Source organism: Poecile atricapillus, chromosome 16 (genome assembly GCF_030490865.1).
Source record: "Poecile atricapillus isolate bPoeAtr1 chromosome 16, bPoeAtr1.hap1, whole genome shotgun sequence".
NCBI lineage: Eukaryota > Metazoa > Chordata > Aves > Passeriformes > Paridae > Poecile > Poecile atricapillus.
This window is the reverse complement of record NC_081264.1, coordinates 4,867,661-4,888,395: the sequence shown is the minus strand read 5'-3', so window position 1 is coordinate 4,888,395 and position 20,735 is coordinate 4,867,661. Positions and strand designations below refer to the sequence as shown.

The 20,735-nt window shown below is 58.1% G+C and overlaps 2 protein-coding genes across 14 annotated transcripts; both read left to right on the top strand.

The window, feature by feature from the left end:
- Positions 1–456: 456 nt before the first annotated feature.
- Positions 457–3,936, top strand: CRYBB1 (crystallin beta B1). The gene is made up of 5 exons (XM_058851651.1): positions 457–616; positions 1,369–1,487; positions 3,050–3,182; positions 3,320–3,462; positions 3,749–3,936. The coding sequence occupies exons 1-5, from the start codon at positions 476–478 to the stop codon at positions 3,927–3,929; spliced, it is 717 nt and encodes a 238-aa protein (XP_058707634.1). The 5' UTR covers positions 457–475; the 3' UTR covers positions 3,930–3,936.
- Positions 3,937–4,939: 1,003 nt separating this feature from the next.
- On the top strand, positions 4,940–20,633 carry TPST2 (tyrosylprotein sulfotransferase 2). Of its 13 annotated transcripts, none has more exons than XM_058851562.1 (9): positions 4,963–5,009; positions 8,600–8,676; positions 10,388–10,589; positions 12,438–12,503; positions 15,465–16,367; positions 17,882–18,080; positions 18,799–18,849; positions 18,964–19,012; positions 20,090–20,627. In XM_058851562.1, the coding sequence occupies exons 5-8, from the start codon at positions 15,532–15,534 to the stop codon at positions 18,991–18,993; spliced, it is 1,116 nt and encodes a 371-aa protein (XP_058707545.1). In that variant the 5' UTR covers positions 4,963–5,009; positions 8,600–8,676; positions 10,388–10,589; positions 12,438–12,503; positions 15,465–15,531; the 3' UTR covers positions 18,994–19,012; positions 20,090–20,627. The 13 variants fall into 13 exon arrangements, with proteins under 13 accessions (XP_058707540.1, XP_058707545.1, XP_058707547.1 ...); XM_058851560.1 differs by lacking the exon at positions 4,963–5,009 and adding an exon at positions 6,325–6,467; XM_058851557.1 differs by lacking the exon at positions 10,388–10,589 and having other exon boundaries at positions 4,940–5,009.
- Positions 20,634–20,735: the final 102 nt, after the last annotated feature.

Sequence of the window (20,735 nt, the reverse complement as noted above, 5' to 3'; positions counted from 1 at the left end):
GCCCTCCACTCCCCGGGGAGCTGCTGGTGACACTCACCTGCCGGGCCACAGCAGGGTGCCAGCTGCAGGGCCTCAGCAGACCAGGGCTGTCCCCTTCCCACCCCTCACACGCTGCCTCGGTGCCCCCCGGGCTCCCAGGCGTACCCCGTGCGGGATGGCCCCCGTTCCTGGCACAGCATCAGACCCCATCCCTGGGCACCCCTCCAGTGCTGGGACCATGCTCCGGGCTCTCCTGACCACAGAAGGAGTGTGTGGACTCCAGGACCTCCTGTGATCCCCCCTGGTGAAGGCAGGACCCCCACCTGTGCCTGCTGGAGAACCTTCCAGCAGCTCCTCTCCTGGCCCTGGCCATCCACCCCACTGAGTGTCTCCATCCAGATGTTACCGTTCCTGGGGCGGGTTGTGGGTGGCCACATCCATGCCTCCCTTTAACCTGCTGCTGGTGCCCTGTCACAGACTTGAGCCCACCACCGCGATGTCTGAGACCACAAAACCCGCTGCTCCCGGCCAGGCTGCGGATGAGAAGGAGAAGGCAGCTCCTGCACCAACCCCATCCCTCGACCCTGCTCCTGTCGCAAACAGCAAGGGCGAGGAGCCCTCCCCAGAAGCCTTCAGGGTAAGCCCTGTGGCTCCCCACGCACAGGGACATGCTCTGGGCTAAGGGACAGGGGCAGCATCCTTGGGGCAGGAGGAGATTGCCCCAGGGGGAAGGAGTGTGGAAGTGTGAGTGATGCCATCCCTGCTCTGTCCCTGTGACAGCAGGCACAGGATTTGAGCACCTGCTGCAGGACAAACAGCTTGAAGGTCCTTTGGCCAGGACCAAGGGATTGTTGGGGACCACAGGCTTTGGAAGTGCTCTCCCCTGGGTTGTGGTGTCAGGGCTGGCTGCTGCCACCTGCTTCCCTTTGTCACCCCCTGCCTGCAGGGGGCCTGTGGGGAGGTGGAGGGGACACTGGTGACAGGGCCAGCACTGAATTGCCACAGTGATGCCAGGTCAGCATGCCAATGAGGCACTGCAGCATGGCTGGCATGGGGCAAGTAATGCGAGGGCTCCGGTGACACTGTGCCAGAGTGCAGACAGGGCACAGGAGAAGCAACTCCTTCCCACCAGTGTGGGCACCAGCAGCAGCAAAACCAGGGGCAGGATGAGACCATCTTGGAGCAGGAACAGCTGTTGGGGGGAACCTTCCTGTGCTCAGAGCCCAGCACAGCATGGGCAGGCTCCAGATCCAAGAAGCTGCAGGTGAAGGCTTGGAGAGCCGAGGGGGACAGGTGGAGCAGTGGGTTCAGGCATGCAGGGTCACACAGCACCAGCCTGCCCTCCCTGAGCACGCCTGTCCTCATCCAACCCTTTCCTTGCACCCCCAGATCGTTGTCTTCGACCAGGAGAACTTCCAGGGCAGGCAGATGGAGTTCACTGCCGAGTGCCTGAACCTGGCTGACCGTGGCTTCGACCGGGTGCGCAGTGTCATTGTCACCTCTGGACCGTAAGTGACCCCAGCCATGGAGGGGGCTGTGTCCCTGGGGATGGGTGGGGACATGGCCTTGGGGGGCACCCTGGACACAATGTGACGTGCAGGGGTATTTCCCCACTGCCTGGGCAGAGCGCAGCAGGGCTGGCAGAGGAGCAGAGCGGCCATCCCGGATCTCCTTCGAGGAGGACAGGAGGGCCAGGATGGGTGGGAAGGATGCCAGGGCCACATGCAAAGCAAAGGGCACCAGGGACAAAGCCAAAGGCTGAGGAAAGGTGTCCATCATTTCAGCTGCCTGGAGCTGTCCATGGAATACAGGGGACCTGCAGATTTTAGAGAAGTAAAGATGAAATGAAGTGGGATCCTTGGAGCAAGCTGGAGCAGGCAGGGACAGGCAGGGACAGGCACATGCCTGCACCCAGACAGATGAGCAGCAACAGGGGGGCTGGGCAGGTCTCAAAGCCGTGGGAACAGTTGACACAGGCAGGGACAAAAACGATCCCCAAAGCAGATAACTGAGCAGACAGATGATCTCCATGTTGAAAGAGCATCCCACTGCACTGTGCCCGGCTGGAAACGGCATGCCCAGGAATGCAGGGGGGCTGGAAGTGCTGTGGGGAGGATGCACAGGACATGGCTTGTCCTGACAGCATCCCTGGGGGACCAGGAGGGTGACCTGGAATGACACCACACAGCACAGGTGACTTTTTTATTAGGAACCCAGAATATCCAACTGCTCTTGAAACAAACTGGGGATGAAGCAGCCTGGAAGGAGCTCAGATGTAATACCTGTGAAACTGCTCTAGATATAGAAAGAGTGGAATTGGGAGGACAGAGAACTTGGGTGTCATTGGGGTCCTTAGAAGCTTCTTGAGAGTCACCGATGGGACTCTGCACCCAAAAATGTGCTTAGGGAAAGATGAAAGCAAAACAACCAAGCTGAGCTTTAGCAGTCAGATTGAGGCTGTGCAGCCTGGGGTACCTGAACACCTCTCCTGCCAGCAGGAAAACCCCTGCTGCCATCTTCCCTGCTGGAAGAGCTGTTTTGCAGGGGAAGTGGAAGAAGCAGGACTGTTGAGGTGCCGGGGGCTTCTGAAGCCCCACACCCATGACATTCCCAGCCCCACAGCACCTCGTGGCTCTGCTGAAGAGGTGACATTGCAGCTGAGTGAGCCCCACACCCGGCAGTGGGATGGCTGCCAGCGCTGGCTGGCGCTGGAGCAGTGAGGCATGCCAGGATTACACAGCCTAGGCAGGAGGGACAACAGAGTCCTGAGCTGACTCTGTGGGGTCACCAGCTGTGCAGGGGTGCTGCTGCTCCCCAGCCAAGGAAGAGGAACACTGTGAGTGCTGGTGCCTGTTGCAGGCTTGGACATTCAAACATCAGCGAGCTTCCAGCTGGGAGCCCATGGATCAGCGCTGGCTCTGCACAGGCCACAGTACCTGGGCTGGGATAAAGGTGGAAGCAGGGTGATGGGGCCTTTTTGGAGACCCCTCCACTGTCCTGCAAGCAGGCTGAGCAGGAGAGGAACTGCTGGGTGGCACCTGACCCGCTCTTTGCCCACCTCTCTCCCCAGCTGGGTGGCCTACGAGCAGGCCAACATGCGCGGGGAGATGTTCATCCTGGAGAAGGGCGAGTACCCTCGCTGGGACACCTGGTCCAGCAGCTACCGGAGCGACTGCTTCATGTCCATGCGTCCCATCAAAATGGTGAGTGCTTGGGAGCAGAGAGCCCTGCTGGGGTCTGCCCAGGGCTGGGCTGTGCCCAGCCTCGCTGGATGCCTCACTGCAGCAAAGCTCCAGGGCTTTGGCCACACTGCCCAGCACCCTCCCTCTGTCTTCCCCAGGAGGCTGAGGACCACAAAATCTCCCTCTACGAGTCTGCTGACTTCAAGGGCAACAAGATGGAAATCCAGGAGGACGACGTGCCCAGCCTCTGGGCTTATGGCTTCTGCGACCGCGTGGGCAGCGTGCAGGTGCCCAGTGGAACGTAAGCTGGGCTGCAGCGGTGGCTGCCTCGTGCCAGGCTCCCTGTCCTCTCCAGCCAGCCGCTTTTGGTGGCATGGCTGTTTTGGTGGCATGGCTGTTTTGGTGGCATGGCTGGTTTTGGTGGCATGGCTGTTTTGGGTGGCTGTTTCTGGTGACGTGGCCCATCCTCCAGAGGCTGGTGCCCAGTGCAGGGAGGCCCTGCTGGCCCCTGAGCACACGCCAGCTGTGTGGCTGCTGCCTGCAGTGGCCGACCCCGCTCAGGTGCCCTGTGTTTGCTTTTCCTGCAGTTGGGTCGGGTACCAGTACCCTGGCTACAGAGGCTACCAGTACCTCTTTGAGACCGGAGACTTCCGACACTGGAATGAGTGGTCTGCCTTCCAGCCCCAGATCCAGTCCATCCGCCGCATCCGGGACATGCAGTGGGACCAGAAGGGCACCTTTGTCACCCCTGACGCGCCCTCCGACTGAGCGTGCCGCCTGCTAGCTACGAGTCCCGGGCCCCGTGGGGCACCCCCGCCTCCCCTCGCGCTCGCCTGCCCAGCACTTTCCTTGTACATTGCACATTCCCTGGATGTACTCTACCTTGTGAGGCAAATTAAAAAAAAACCAGAAGATTAGAACTGCTCGGGGGTCGGTGGTGCATGAACGCGGCTCCGTTCGCCTGGGATGCGCCAGCCTTGCGCTGGAGCCGGGTGGGACATGATGGGGAGGGGGGTTTTGCCAGGGAATTGGTCTCGTGCTGGGACAGAGGAGACCCTCGGTGTGGGAGAAGTGGGTGGCAGAGGCCCTGCAGCCCAACCCCACCAGCCCCCGTGGGGACTCTCTCAGTTTGGGGGCTCAGGGTGTCCCGGGAGCGGCGGAATCAGGGCGGGCTCCTGGCTCTGCCCACGCCTGCAGGATCGGGGGGCTGCGAGGGGTCCTGGGTCCCTGCCAGTGGGATCCACTAATTAACAGCCGAAGTTGCAGTCAATCAAACACCAATTCACTTTCAAGGGGTTGCCTTTTTTCCCCTGGGATGCTGCCCCTCCCCACCGGGAACTCTGCCGCCTCATTCCCCCATCCCATCCCGTTGCCTCCCGGTGGGGCACCTCGGGTGTCATTTCCCCGCTCTCCCACGCCGCTAATTATCGACGGCGGTGATTAATTACAGCGACAGCAGTGACGGCAGCGCTGCCGGGCTCTGCACACGGGCAACACCGGGACGGGGGCGGGGAGCGGGGATAACGGTGAGGCCGCGGGCAGAGCGGTGCGGAGCGCTCCTGGCAACTCGCGGGGAAGGCTGTGCGGCCACGGCCGGTACCGGAACGGACACGGACACGTGCGGGGACACGGGCAGGGACATGGGCTGGGGCAGGGACACAGGCTCGGTGCCAGGCTCGGTTCCCTGGTGCCCCCCGGTGCCCCTCGATGTCCCCCGGTGTCCCCGGTGCCCCCCGGTGCGCGGCGCGCGCGGCGCAGGCGCGGAGCGGAGCGGCGGGCGGGGATCCCGGCCCCGCGTGCGCGTGACGTCGCCGCGTCTCGCGCCGCTCCGGGCCGGCGGCGGCCCCGGTGAGTGCGGGGGGCACCGAGGGGAGCGGCCCGGCCCGGCCCGGGTACCGCGTGTGCCCCCGCCGTTTGTCCCCAAGGCTGGCAGGTGGCAGCGGCCGGGCTGCGCGGCGGGAGCTGCCCGCTAGCGGCGCGGGGCTCGGTGGGTGGCGCGGAGCGGCGGGGGATGCTCGGTGCGCAGTGCGGGGGGGTGCGCGGTGCTGGGGGCGCCGGTCGGTGATGCGTGATCGGAACGGTGCTGGGGACACAGAGCGGTCCTCGGTGCTGGGTGCTCGGTGCGGAGCGCTCGGAGCGGTGCTGGACGCCCAGCGCAGGATGCTCGGAGCAGGGTGCCCAGCGCAGGATGCTCGGAGCAGGGCGTCCAGCGCAGGATGCTTAGAGCAGGGTGCCCAGCGCAGGATGCTCGGAGCGGTGCTGGGTGCCCAGCCCAGGATGCTCGGTGCTGGCTGTTCGGTGCGGAGCGCTCGGAGCGGTGCTGGGTGCCCAGCGTAGGATGCTCGGAGTGGTGCTGGGTGCCCAATGCAGGATGCTCAGAGCAGGGTGCCCAGTGCAGGATGCTCGGTGCTGGGGTCACGAGTGGTGCTGGGTGCAGGGTGCTGGGTGCAGGGTGCTCGGTGCAGTGCAGGATGTGCTGAGGTGGCCACAGTGCACAGAACACAGTGCAGGATGCACAGCAGGCAGGACAAGGTCTTGAGCACGGGGTGCTTCTCGTACCTTTGTCCTCCCGTTCTGCTCTTTGGCACACAGTCCTCTCTCCCTGCTCCCATGGCATCCCTCTGACAGCCCAGCACCAAGCCATGCCCCCATAACCTGAGCACTGCCATACACAGAGGCACCCATGGGCTGGGGCTGTCTGTCTGTCCAGGTGTCCGGAGCCAGGGTTGGGACTGCCCTCCTATACCAGGAGCGTGGTGGCCTGGGCAGGTGGCCAGTGAGAGGCTGCCTCTGCGGGTCTTGGGCAGCATCAGCCTCTGCTGAGGCTCGAGAGGTGTTGGCAGCACCAAGGTCAGCTGGCTGTGAGATGTGGGTCCCTTGGCAGAGGGTGCAGACAGGCTCCTGAGCAGCTGTGTTGGCACCTTGCAGCCCACCCAGAGCAATGGCACTCTCCTGGCAGTGCTGTTACTCGGCTGTGCCTGCATGGCAGAAATGTGACATCCGTGCTTTGTCCAGCTCATGTTCCTTGGGTCTCATGGCTGGAGTTGCTGGCACTGGGGCTGGCAGTGAGAGCTGGGCTGCTCTCCTTTGCAGGCAGGGGATGGTTTGCATCACAGAGGCCTTTGCTCTGTCCCTCGCTGTGTTTGTTTGCATGCTCGGGCTCTGTCCAAAAATCATCTCACAGCTTGAAACCCCTTCAGACGCCTCCCTCTGCCAGGCCCCGCCAGCTGCCCGGACTCGGTTTTGGGAGGCGAGTCCCCCCTTGGTGCAGCCGTGCTGCTCCTCCTGCTCAGGCACCGAGCAACGGTGAGTGGGGAGATCCAAATAATTGGTGCTAAGGGCTTTCCAGGTTTGCCGTGTGCTTTGTGGGAATGCTGCAGGGTGCTCGTGGGGAGCTGTCAAGAGCCAACACGGGTGCCTACAAGCGGGGTTTGCCATCGCATGCCAGTGGCAGCTGGTGCCCCGAGGCTGCTGCATGTGGCACCACAGGAGCAGCTGTGCTGCAGAGCCCAAAGGGAACTCAGGGTCTGTGCGGAGTCACGTGAGAGAGGCAGCCCAGAATTTGGGGGACAGCAGCTGAACTGGGCACTGTGTGGGTCCTCCCCAGCATTGCCCACAGCAGCTGGCACTGGGGGCTTCGCTGTGGGGGAAAGTGGCAGGGCTTGGGGTCTCTGCAGGACACTGGTGGGCTCACCAGCATGGGCAGGCTCGTGCCACCACCATCCTCTGCCTGTAGGTTTTACAAACTGCATTAGTAATTTCTGTCGCTATTTTAAGGAGATTTTTCCAAAGGCAGTTTGCATTACGGGTACGCTGAGCCTTCGGGGATGTGTGGGATGGAGGAGCGCTGTTAAAACACAGGGACTGTCAAGAAGATTTTTGGAGAGAGAAAACAAACCCCCAGCAGGTGGTTTTATTTGGCACCGTACAGATGTGCCTTGTGATGAATTTGTGATGCCTTAAGGAACCTCAGCCTCATGCCTTGGCTGAGCACGTTTCCCTTCAGATTGCACGGGCAGCGGGCACACAGAACCCGGGAGAAGCTTGCCCTGGTGTCGGCTGCCTGCTTTGGTTCGCTCTCTTTTCCAAGCCTTTAGTGCCCTGTCTGCCTCCAGAATTCTTGCAGGAATTCTCTGAAAGATTTCCTCTCTCAAGGTGAACAATGCCTTTTTGCCCCCTTTTAGTCCCCGGTCCGTGCTGTGGTGCCTCGTGGTGTGGGTGCAGGCAGCTCCTTGTCCCCTCCCAGGGACAGCAAACAGGAGCAGCAGCAGGGGTTGCTCAACGCAGAGCGCTTGGAAGTGAAGCAAGCGGCTGCTTCCCACCGCACATTCCCAGGCAGTGACCCCAGACTGAGCTCCGAAGGGGCTGAAGCATCCAGGTGCTTCTCCACGGAGGAATGGCCACAGGCACGTTGGCTCTGGAGCCACAGGCTGCTGTGTTGGGGCAGGGGAAGCTGTTCCAGTGCTCCTGTTCCTGCTCAGTGCTGGGAGCGATCCTGTGCTGCGAGCGGCTGTTGCTGGCACTGGCTGAGCTGCCAGGGGGGTGGGAAAGTAGCCACCCCCCAGGGCAGCTGTGGCACAGCTGGCTGCAGGCCAGTGTGACCGGCTGGCACTCAGGCCATGGGCACAGGCCTTGGTGGGCCAGCTTTTGCAGATGCAAGTGGCAGCAGAGGAGGAGCAGGGCTCCCAGCTGGGCTGGTGCAGACAGGAAGGCGCTCGGATGTGCCGCGCAGGGTGGTTTGGCTGCCGAGGCAGCAGTGGCGCAGGCTCGGAAGGACCTGGTTCTGTTTCTTCCAGCGGTGGTTTCACAAGAGCTTCCCCTGTGCCAGGGCTTGGGGGTGGTCATTGCCCGTCCTCGCTGGGGCTGGGATTGGGAGGCCACGGATTCACACATTGCTGGAGTGGGTGCCGGTGCTTCCCGAAGTTTCTGGTGTTGTGGAGATGCCAAATGCTTGCCGTTATGGCATCTGTTCTGCCGAGCGTGGCTGGGCATTGCTGGTGGTCCTGGGGCTGGTCTGTGCTCAGGGCTGTATTCCTGAGGGAGCTGCAGGAAACAGGACAAGAACGAGCAGAGGAGCTGACAAAGATGGGGAGGTGAGGCACAGCAGTGTCCCCTCTCCCCTCCCTGCCTGTGGGGCGAGCAGCGGCACTGCCGTCCTTGCCGCCCTGCCCTGCTTTCAGGCACTGCCTCCAGGGCTGCTGCTGCTGCTGCATGGGGAAATAAAACACTTTGATTTTGTTTCTTAAGCAAATTTGAGGTTTTGGGGTTTGTCTTGCAGAAACAACTTTTTATTTGCAGATCCTGATCTTTGTGCGTGCAAGAATGGAGGTTGTTGAGACTTAGGGTTTGGCGTGTGGATTGGGAAAATATTTTTTGAAGATACTTAGTGTTTTTTCTAGCAGTTCCTCTGACTTCTCTTTCTCCCTGTTGTATGGCAGGCTCTGACCACCCACATTCCTGCGGGGAATGTTTGTGCAGTTTTGTGAGGGAAGAGCTGTGTTTGCATCCAAGCGTGGTGAGTGAGCATGAGGGCTGCAACCCTCACCCTTCCCCTGTGGGAATGCCCAGGACATACCCTGGATGAGAGGTGGGAGTTGGAGGGACCTGGTTGGGGGCATGGAGATCATAGAATCATCAGAGAATCATGGAGTGGTTTGGGTTAGAAAGGATCTTAAAGATCTTCTAGTTCCACCCCCCTTCCCTGGGCAGGGACACCTTCCACTAGACCAGGTTGCTCAGAGCTCCATCCAGCCTGGCCTTGGACACTTCCATGGATCCAGAGGCAGCTGCAGCTTCCCTGGGTGAGAGGAGCTGGGGGAGAGCTCAGTGCTTTCTCAGAACCCCATCCTCCAGCAGGACAGTAGAGTCAGTGGCCAGGCACAAGGGGAGCCAACATGGGAGTGTCACCATCAGTGGCACCTGTGCTGCCTTTGCCTTTGTCCCCCTGAGGCAGCAACTGCAGATTAATTAAGGAAGGGGGAAGCTCTGTGGGTTAATTAAAAGCCAGGAGCTCCCTCTGAAGTGCAGAGCTCGTGTCCCATTTCAGCACAAGCGTGTCTGACATGCCAGAGCCTTGCTGCGGTGTGGGGACACGGTGCCAGGTGCTGGGGAGTGGCTGGGTGCCTCCATCCCTGTGTCCTGCCAGCAGCTTTCCCTTGGGCATTCCATAATTAATCTGCCACTCTGAGCTGAGGGCCGTGTCCCTGAGAGGATGGCAGGGTGGATGCTGAGGTTTCCATCTCCAGATGATAAAATGCCATCACCATACTTGGAACGAGGGATGGCAGAGGGGACTTACTGTAAATTGGTGGGATTTTTATTATTTGAGGAACACTGTACCATTGAGCAGGATAATAAAATGTTTTGCTAATCATAACAGCTTTGAGGCAATAAACCAACAGTCTGTTTGTGCTGTGAAATGTCTGTGGATTCTCTGCTGATGAAGAGCCTGTTGAAGCTGGCTGGCACACAGTGCCTGTATCCCTGGCTCTTCTCTGGGATGCAGGGATGCTCAGCTGGAATGGGCAGTGTGGCTCAGGGCTCTCACCTTGCAGGCTCTTCTGAGCCAGAAAGTGTTTGAAGCTGGCACACATAGTCTTAATCCTCAGGTTCTGCTAGTTTATTTTTCTAGATACCCAGCAGTGAGAATAAATTCCCCTTTACACCCTGAGCATGCTGGGTGCTAAAATGCAGCTGGAGCAGCTTCTGTGTGGTTTGGGTGCTGAGGTGGCTGCTTGAACACTCATCCCTGAACTCTTCTGACTATTAGTTTTCCCTGGGATGATGTGGCAGTACAAGTATAAACCACAGGGCTGTTTGGGGATTTTCCAAAAACACCCAGGTGTTTTTGCTGGGATTGGTTGTGTTTTCACTGGAATTGGCCTCTGTTCCAGTGAATGCCCTGGGTTCATGACCTGCAGTGCAGCTTCAGTTTTAATCACCAAACCCGTCCTGCTCTCACCGTGTGGTGGCTGACGGCAGCTCTTCTTTTTTTATTGTGGGGTTTTTTTTTGAGTGCTGCAGCTTCATTTTCATATCTTCTCTCCGAGGCTCAGGGCCATGGCTCACCTGCAGCAGAGGTAGGTGCAGAGCCCCTGTCCCAGCCCTGGGGTGGGTGGGTTGGGCCCTGTTCCCACTGTCCTGTGAGATCGATCCCGGTCTGTGCTGGGGTGGAGGAGCATGAGGAGGTTGTGCAACAGGGCTGACACTGCTCTTGGTGACCACAGCCACTCCCGTGGTGCTTCTGTGTGCTCCTGGTGGAGATTGGGGCTGGCCCCATACTCCATGCCCCATGCTCCATGCTGCATTCCAGTCCTGCTAAGAGAGATACTTGGGAAATGTCTGGAAGTGTGCTGTACGAGTTGCCAGCAGGAACATCCAGGAGGAGCAGAGCTGCCATCAGCAGCGCCAGCGTTGGACTGAGCTCAGGTTGGGATGAAGCAGTGGCCCTCAGGCAAGCTGTGTTTATTTTTGTAAATGAACTGGAGGCTATCAATTCAGTAATTAAATATTGCTGATTTGTAAAGATGTGAGTTGGGTATGTTGGGACATTTCTTGCTGACCACAGTTTCTGCTGCTGTTCCACCACAAGGGCGCCTGCAGATCCTCATCCTTTTATTAAGCACCAACAAATTGAGCTCAAATTTTCCAGGCCACACCTATGTCTTTTGGGGAAGCTGTACTTAATGACAATCATTTCTGGGAATGGTTTAAAGGAAAATGCAGCTTTTGATTGTATGGGGCTTCTCCTAGAAACTGGTTTAGTGGTTGTTTGTAACACTTTAACAAAGGGTGTTTCCTCACTGCTGAGGGTGCTGTGCTGGCCCAGGGGCTGTTCTGGGGGTGGTTTTTACCCGTTCCCAGTGCAGGTGCCAAGGTCAGGGGTTTCACTCAGGGGTTTTGACCGGGGTTTCGGTCAGAGCTGTTGTTGGAGCCCAGCTGGTGGTGACGCCCGCACAGCATCAGGAAGGAAGTGACAAACAAGTGCGTGTCCGTGTGTCTGTGCATGGGCAGGAGCTGGAGCTGTTTCCGGAGTAGGGTGAGTCGGGTGGGCTGTTACACCCCCCCTGGCCCTGCACCTCAGTGCTCGTGGCACTGCAGAAGGATGTCCAGAGATGCAGCTGCTGCTCTGTGAAGCTGCAGCCTGGTCTGGAGCTGGAATCCTGCTGCCCATGGAGGCCAGGCTGAGCAGGAAGCCTCGCAGGGAAGCGCCTGCTCTGCGGATAAGCCCTTGCAGAGTTCATGCTGGGTGGAGTTTCCCTCTGGTTTCTCCTTAGGCACAGGGGTTGGTGACACTCGAGGACAGGAGAGGAGACTCGGGTGGCTGGAATAGCCATTAGTGTCACTGCTGGAAACGTTCTCAGGAACATCCTGTGAGGCCAGGACCCGCTGTGCAGCCACGGGGAGCTGACTGGGAATGTCCCAGTAGCAGTGACCCCATGATGGTCCCATGTCCATGCTGTGATCCTGGGAGCAGAGTGACATCCAGTGATCCGCCAGGTCCTGGCCCCTCGGGGTGCTCTGCTGCAGCTCCGTGTCCTGGACTGTCCCCAGGATGCTCTGTGCTTGCAGGATGGCTTCAGCCAAGGCTGCTGGGCTCCCTGGCATGGAGCAGTCCTTGTGGGTGCAGGTGCTGTGTCCTTGTGGGAACCCTGGTGTCCAGGGGTTTGGTTCCCAGCCTGGAGGGATTTGCCTGCTGTGAGGGGCTAGTGCTGCTGCCTGGTGCTGTGGTGAGGCTGGAGAGAGCTTTGTTCCTTGGGCTGGATCTGGGAGGCACTGCCAGGCCTGCAGGTCCTCTGGGCTCTATCTCCTTTCACTGTCACTGATCTGGGGGCTCTGGTCGTTGTCTGACTCGTGCCTGATTTCAGCATTTGCAGCAGGCGAGTGTGGAGCTGCTTCCTCTGGTCACGGCTCTTGTGTGAGTCGGTGTGTGCTGGAATTGTGCCCAGCTGGATTGTCATCCCCTGGGCTTTAGACATCCCGGCTGGTTGGGTCCCCCTGAGGCCCCTCCCTTCCAGGAGGCTGCATTTCCTAAAAGAGCAGCTGCCCTGCTGCTTCCCTCTCTGTGTCCTGGCTTGGCTGTGCTGTGTGAGCAGTGCTGGTGTCTCAGGGCAGGTGTGCCAAGTCCAGCTGCCAGCACTGACCATGACCTGGGACCACCAGGAATGCCTTCCCTGGGGCTCAGAGGAGGGTGTGGGTGGGAAGGGAAGGTGCTGAGGAGGAGAGCAGATGCATGTGCTAAATAAACAAATAAACAAACCTTCTCTTCCTCACCAGGTGTTTTGGTGGCCACGGGTTCAGCATGAAGCTCAACTAGCAGCACAATGACCGTACAGGGGAAAGGTAAGAGTGAGCAGCTGGATGTGTGCTTCCCCTGGGATGCTGCACATCTGTCTGATGATGTTGCACATCTGTCCACACCGCCACTGGTGCCCTGTTGATCCTGTGTTGCTTTCACAAGCTGGCAGCAGACAGTGTCAGTCTTGTTCATGTTCAAGTCCCTTCAGCATGGGAATAGGGAAGGCTTGCTGCCTGTAGGACCTCTCGTCACTCTGCTGTCTCTTTCCCACTGGTTCCCATCCTCCCCCATGCTCTGGGTGCCAGCCTTGCTCTGATACTGGCCAGGAACACAGCCCCTGGCCCTGGGTCACATCCCTGTCCTGCTGTGTCCAAGCTGCACTCAGGGGCTTCAGCCCTGGATTGCTGCTGGCACTTTGATTTCTGCTCCCATGTCACCATTCCCTAACACCTTGTGCCAAAGTAGCCTCTGAGAGCTCCCTAATTCCTGCTGGAGTGGGAAGCTCTTAGAGCCAGCTTGGGCATCTGAAAGGGTGTTGTCTCTGGAGGGGCTGTCTCTGCTCAGACAGCCCTGCACTTAATTACACTGTGATTCCAGCACAGTGTCTGCTGGTGAGGAAATGACCCATCCATATTCCCTCACAGACTAATGAGGCACATAAATTTTAGGAAATTCTCAGTGGAGAATTGCACAAAGGAGCTGAGAACCAGCTGGGCTGTTTGTGGTTGCCCCTGGCCTGTGGCCAGACACGCTCTGGATTTTGTTCAGCCCTCCCAGCACATTGGGGTGATCCCAATGGAGAGGTTTGTCCCATTCCAGCCTTTCCAGGGCCAGAGGCTGCCGTGCAGGGGCAGAGCCAGAGTCCAGAGCTCAGCAGTGGGGAGAAGCCATGCTCCTCTGGGCAGCTGCCTTTCCCACTCCCCACACGGAATGGGAGCTTCCCTACACTGGTGGTGTTGGGTGGGAGCAGTGGGGGCTGCATCCCTGCCTGCTGGACAGGCAGGGTGGTCCCCAGGGGCTCACAGAATCTCAGGATCATTCAGGTTGGGAAAGCCCTCCAAGATCATCAAGTCCAAGCTGTGCCCAGACCCCACCTTGTCCCCAGCCCAGAGCACTGAGTGCCGTGTCCAGGCGTTCCATGGACACCTCCAGGGATGGGGACTCCACCACCTCTCTGGGCAGCTCCTTCCAAGGCCTGACCACTCTTTCCATGAGGAAATTCCTCCTGATGTCTGACCTGAGCCTCCCCTGGCACAGCTGGCAGCCCCAGCCGCCCTCCCATCGCACACAATATGAGAGTCCCTTTGTTCCCTCCGCAGCTTGGCCAGAGCTGCTGGAGCATCTCGGTGGGAACTGCTCCTTGTCAGCTGCTTCTCCTGGAGAACAGAGCACTTCTGTGCTCCAGCCTTCTTTCATGATGCAGCCTTTGCTGCTAATTAGCCTGTCTTGGTCTGCATCGCCCTAATTATTCCAGTTGGCCCTCAATCCTGCCTGCTCCTCTGCCATCCATTGAAATGGGTCTTGTGGCATTTGCAATTATTTTGGGGTGAACATTTGAATATATTTACATGACTGAAACAGATGAAGAGAGCTGGAAGGAACAGCACTTGTCTTGTTAATGGCTCTGACTCTGCTTGGTGCTGCAAAAATGCCAGAGCAGTTGGGTGTCCCTCTGATCTACATCCCAACAAATCCACCCACTTTATCTCATACCTGGGGATGCAGTTGAGGCTGTTTAGCTTTGGTATGTTACCAAGCAGCTGGTTGGGGTGGACCAAGGAGTAAAGAGCCACAAAAATATTTTTGGTGGTGATGTTGCTGTGTTGCTGGGTTGGGGAAGGGCATCCCTGGGCTGGCAGAGAGGCACTGCCTGGGCAGGACTGGATAAAAGCTGGAGCGTGAATGGGAGCAGTCCGGGAGGGTGGACTGGGATGTCAGGGGCTGGAAGGGGGGAGCAGAGTGAGTCCCTGAGTGCCTGGCAGAGGGGGCAGGAGCAGGGAAGCTGTCCAGCTCCAGGCTCTCTCCTGCCTGCTCCCTGCTTCGTATGGGCTGCTGCACAATGTGTTCCTTCGTGGAGGGGAGAAAACGCTTTTCTGGAGCAGCTCTTTGGCCTGTCAGCCAAACAGAATCCATGGACGGCCCGTTCCTTCCACTCCATTCAGCTCCTGCCCCAGCCTCATAATCACAAAGAACTGGAAATCCCGGGGTGAGCCCAGGGGAGGATTGCAAAACCTGCACTCGCAACTGGGGCGGACGGGGGGAGGGGGCGGGAAGCGGTGCCAGCATTCCCGGGAGTCCCTCCGGGCACGCAGCGGAGCTGGGCACTCACAGAGGCTGCAGCCTTCCTGCTGGATGTCCTTCCCAGCCGTGGAAAACCCCAAAGAGTCTCGGTGCCAGATGAAGTTTCACGGATTTGTCTGTCAGGTCAGTTTGCGAGGCAGGGCAGGGTGGTGAACGCTGCGTGTGGCTGTTCACTCTCAGATGGCTGAATTTCTCAGTGCTTCATTCTAACGGTTTCTCCTGACTTAGACCCATAAAGCTGGCATGAGAGGCTTTTGTTTTCTTCTCATTTCAGCTTCCCCCCTCCCCTGTGACCGCAGGGTTAAACTAAACAAAATGTAGAGAGGATGCAGGTGGCTAAGAGGTGAGCAGTGCTGGAGCGCTGACTTGGGTTTGGGAGGAATAACCTCACCGAGGGTCTGGGCTTCATTTGAGACAGAACAGGCTCTCTCTAAAGATTTTGCTTTAAGGAATCCCTGAGTATACAGGGCCCCTCCTCTCCAAGACGTTCCTGGAACTTTGCTCCAGCTGTAAACCTGTTGTTTCTGCGCAGAAATTCTCTCTTTGGGTGTGCACTGAGGCAGACTTTAATTACCTGCTGGGTGTAAGGCACCAAGCCTGGGAGGTGCTGATAAGCGAAGGAGGTGATGAAATCCTGGGATGGTGTCAGCATCCCATGGGAGCAGGACTGGCCCCGCTGCTCTGACAGTGCTGTTCTCTTGCAGATGCCCGTGGGGTTGGACACTCGCTAGCGGAGAGCTGAAGCCCCCAGCCTGTGCCCAGGAGAGCAGGATGCGGGTCACCACGCGCAGGGTGCTGCTGCTGGTGGGCTCGGTGGCGGCCCTGATGGTGACCCTGCACCTGGGGCAGCAGGTCCTGGAGTGCCAGCAGGTCCTGAGCGAGAGGCGGCACAGGCTGATGAGGCCCGAGAACGAGGAGCTGGTGATGATGGACGCCAACCACGTGGAGTACCGGTACAGCAAGGACATGCCCCTGATCTTCATCGGCGGCGTCCCCCGCAGCGGCACCACGCTGATGAGGGCCATGCTGGACGCCCACCCCGAGGTGCGCTGCGGGGAGGAGACCCGCATCATCCCCCGCGTGCTGGCCATGCGCCAGGCCTGGTCCAAGTCCGGCCGCGAGAAGATGCGCCTGGACGAGGCGGGGGTGACGGACCAGGTGCTGGACGCGGCCATGCAGGCCTTCATCCTGGAAGTGATCGCCAAGCACGGCGAGCCCGCCAGGTACCTGTGCAACAAGGACCCCTTCACGCTCAAATCCTCCGTGTACCTGTCCCGGCTGTTCCCCAACTCCAAGTTCCTGCTGATGGTGCGGGACGGGCGCGCCTCGGTGCACTCCATGATCACGCGCAAGGTGACGATCGCCGGCTTCGACCTGAACAGCTACCGGGACTGCCTGACCAAGTGGAACAAGGCCATCGAGGTGATGTATTCCCAGTGCCTGGAGATCGGCCGCGCCCGCTGCCTGCCCGTCTACTACGAGCAGCTGGTGCTGCACCCCGAGCAGTCCATGCACAACATCATGAGGTTCCTGGACATCTCCTGGAGCGACACAGTGCTGCACCACGAGGAGCTCATCGGGAAGCCCGGTGGGGTTTCCCTTTCCAAGTGAGTCTCGGCCCCTTCCTCAGCTTTTCAAGGGGTATTTTCATCACACAAAGCAGGCTAAAACTGGGTACAGAGTTTCTGGGGTTTGTGTTTGATTTTGGGGGAGGAAGGACAGCACAGTGTACTGCAGTGGGGTTTGTGTTCCTGAGTAAGAAATGGCTTTAATGCTCCCAATATGTTGTACTCCACAGAACAGCTTGTCAAGCAAGGATTTCAGGAGCAGGTGACTGTTTAATCTCTCTTGACACTGCAGAAATTATTTCAGTCTCTAATTTGCAAGGAGCTGCTTGCTCTGAAACGTGAGCTCTTTAATGCCTCTTTCTCCACCCGTCCTCAGATGCCTCCTTGGTGTGATTAGTTGTGTTGCTAATGATGATGAGCTGCAGTTCTTGCCAGGTCTGGGGCTGGTATTGCAGAATAAAAGCAATACCTGCTCAGTGGAGGCACACCCAGCACTCCCTCCTGGCCTCTCCGTGTTCAGGGGGGGCGTTTACCTTCTCCCACTTTCTTTTCCTCTTTTAATGCTGTTTCTTTTCTAAGTGAAAGCTTAAGTCAGGCTTAGCAAAATTTAATCAGCCGTGTAAGGGATTTATCCAAGTCTCCATATCAGTTGCTGGTGCCCCGGTGGTGAGGGCACAGGAGCCATGGGGCATGTGCAGCTGCTCCGGTTTTCTGGGATGCCCTGGGAATGCAGCCGGCTCTGCTTCCCTGTTTGCTCAGAGTGAATTGGTCCAGGCTGCTCAGATCAGGTTTTGAATATTCATAGGGGGTCACCGGGTGTATCTGTGCTACAGCCCACACATCTTACACCGTTTTCCTCTGATAAGCAGAGGTGTCCTGGTGAAAACCCCTGTCCCAGTGCAGGATAGATCCCTCCTGTAGGAAAAGAGGACGCAGCCTCAAGTTGTGCCAGAGGAGGTTCAGGTTGGACAAAAAGGAAAATGCCTTTCCTGAAAGGGTAGTTAAGGTGTAGTTAATGTGATAAACAGAGACCCTTTTGTTCGACTAAACATGTAGATATGATATTCTGTAATATTATGTTCTGTAGTTAACAGAACAGTGGTAGAGTCACCATCACTGGAAGGAATTTAAAAGCTGTGTGGATGTGGCAGCTGGGGACATGGGTCAGTGGTGGCCTTAGCAGTGCTTGGTTGGTCTCACTGGTCTTAGAGGGTTTTTCCAACCTTATTGATTCCATGATTCTAAGCAGGAGGACCCAGCCTCTGGGGCTGTGGAACCCCCTGCCAGAGTTTGCTTCCCCAGGGCTGTGAGGGACAGAAGCTGTGGCTACCCCTTCCAAGGAAGTGCCCAAGGCCAGGTGGGACAGGACTTGGAGCAACCTGGGATAGTGGAAGGTGTCCCTGCCCATGGCAGGCAGTGGGATGGGATGGGATGTAAGGTCCCATCCTGTGGTTCTCTGTGGAGGAGGCAGTGAGCTGTGTGTGAGCCCAGCACATGTGTGAAATCCAACCACTGTGTCTTTTGTTGTTTTTTTTTTCCTTTATTTTCCACAGGATAGAAAGGTCAACAGACCAGGTGATCAAGCCGGTGAACATGGAGGCGTTATCCAAATGGATCGGGCACATCCCGGGGGATGTGCTGCAGGACATGGCCCACATCGCCCCCATGCTCGCCAGGCTCGGCTACGACCCCTACGCCAACCCCCCCAACTACGGCCACCCCGACCCCCTGGTTGTCAATAACACGCACAGAGTGAGTGGCACTGCCACGGGGGGACGGGCCAGGGGCTCACAGAGCCCTCCAGAGCAAGGGGAGCTCCTGGACCGGATCAGGAAAGAGCAGGGGGGAAACAGAGTCACACAGGGAAATCAGAATCACACAGTTCCAGGATCATTCAGGTTGGAAAAGGCCTCTCAGAACCATCAAGTCCAACCTATACCCGATCCTCACCTTGTCACCAGCCCAGAGCACTGAGTGCCACATGGAGCACTTTCCTTGGACACCTCCAGGGAGACTCCAAACCTCCCTGGGCAGTTCCAAGGCCTGATGACCTATCCATGAGGAAATTCCTCCTGATGTCCAGCCTGACCCTCCCCTGGCACAGTTTGATGCTGTTCCCTCTCCTCCTGTCCCTGTTCCCTGGGAGCAGAGCCTGACCCCCTTGGCTGTCCCTTCCTGTCAGGGAGTTGTGCAGAGCCAGAAGGTCCCCCCTGAGCCTCCTTTTCTCCAGGCTGAGCCCCTTTCCCAGCTCCCTCAGCCCCTCCTGGGGCTCCAGCCCCTTCCCCAGCTCTGTTCCCTTCCCTGGACATGCTCCAACCCCTCCATGTCCATCCTGGAGAGAGGGACCCAGAGCAGGACAGAGCGCTCAAGTTGCAGCTGTTTCCCTGGGAAGGCTGGGAATGGCTGGCAGCAGAAACCCAGAGGTGTTTCCACTGCCCCAGAGGGTCACTCCAGCTTCTCTTTTCCACAGGTTTTAAAGGGGGATTATAAAACACCGGCCAATCTCAAAGGTCACCTGCAGGTAAGAGCTGGGCACACCCTGAGGGTTTGGGACACACCAGGGTGCCTGGTGCCTGCTCCCTTCCCTGAGGAATGCTAGCTCAGAGATGACCCTTCTCTTTTGGGGCTCTTCCAGGTGACTCAGAACACATCATCTCCTCACTAAAAAATTTAATGATTTCCAGGTAAGACTCTTTACTTAATTTTGGGATTTGGGCAAATCCGCATGGGTTGCCCCAGGACTTGGTTTGTGTGATTTCTGTGGATCAGCTGGGGTTCCAGGCCCATTCCTGGTGCCAGGGATCCTTCACAGTCGCCTCAGATCTTCCCACACAATGCTTCTGTGTGGGACCATTTGTAAGGAATTCTTTTCCTGAGCTCTGGGAACAGGATTAAAGCTGCAAAATGAAACTCAGCCGCTTGGGAGGGTTATTGCAGCCTGTCCCCGCGGGCAGCAGGGACACATGGAATGTGTGGATGAGCTGAGCTGCTCCCCAGCTGCCTCCAAAGACGTGCCATGGACCTGAGGAAGGGGATAGAAAACAAAGGAAAACATGATGGAAAACAAAGCTGCTGCCTTGGGCTTCTGATCCAGAGACAACTGTTGATGTGTTGGATATTCTTCCTCCCTGCTAAAGCATAAAATATTCTTGGTACTAAAACTGATCCTTTAAGAGCAAGTTTTTGTGTACAAGCAGATGGTTGGGCTAGAAAAAGATCAGAAGCACTGAGGAAAGATCAGGAATTGTTTGTCCCCTGTCCTGGGCTGAGAATTGGTTCCTTTCTGGCCGTTTTTTGTGTCACAGGGGCTTTAAACCTTCAGTTGGGCATTGCTGTGCTAGTCTGAGGGGATCCTGTTCCCAGTGGGATCCTGTTCCTGAGGAGATCCTTCTCCCAATGTGATCCTGTTCCCAATGGGATCCTATTCCCAAAGGAATCCTGTTCCTGAGGGGATCCTGTTCCTGAGGGGATCCTGTTCCCAATGGGATCTTTCCCCTGAAGGAATCCTGTTCCTGAGGGAATCCTGTTCCCAATGGGATCTTTCCCCTGAGGGAATCCTGTTCCTGAGGGGATCCTGTTCCCAACGGGACCCTGCCCCTGAGGGGACCCTACCCCTGAGGGGACCCTGCCCCTGAGGGGACCCTGCCCCTGAGGGGACCCTACCCCTGAGGGGACCCTGCCCCTGAGGGGACCCTACCCCTGAGGGGACCCTGCCCCTGAGGGGACCCTGCCCCTGAGGTTCTGTGTTTTGTCTCTTCCAGAACGCTGCCAATGGCCTGTTGTTGCCCGAGAAGGAAGAGTGTGCAGTGGGCCCGTGGAAATCAGTTCTCCAAGCATATTGCTTGCTCCTACTGTTGCCAAATGACTGCGCTCCAGGAATGTATTTGCATTTATTTGCAAAGGCCAAACGTGCTCCGCGGCGGGAACGTCGCCGGCCTCTCCCAGCGCTCCGTGGGGAATGCAGCTGTGGAAATCCGGACTCGGGGGGCGGGAGGAGATTCCCTGTGCCGTGGCTGGAGGACTCCGTACATCGCGTTTGTGTCTCGTGATCTGTTCCCCGTTCCCGGTGTGGGGAACAGCCCTCCCATCCCTGCTGTTCCGTATTCCTGGGACCGGGAAGAGCCACCCTGGTCCTGCTGTTCCCAACTCCCAGGGTCAGGAACAGCCCCCTGGCCCCGAAGAGCCTTTGTGGTGCGTGTGCCCTCCCCCCCACCTCCTCCCCGACCCTGCAGAGGCTATTGCAGAGTTAATATATGGCCCCTCCCCCCCTCCACTCCCGGTGTCGGACACCATTAAAGTGTTGATTTGATATTTAATATTTTAATTATTAATGGCGCGGGCTCCGCCCCCCTTACACCACCGGGCCACAGGGCGGCGCTGCCGGCGCGGCCACTCCGCTCCTGGCGA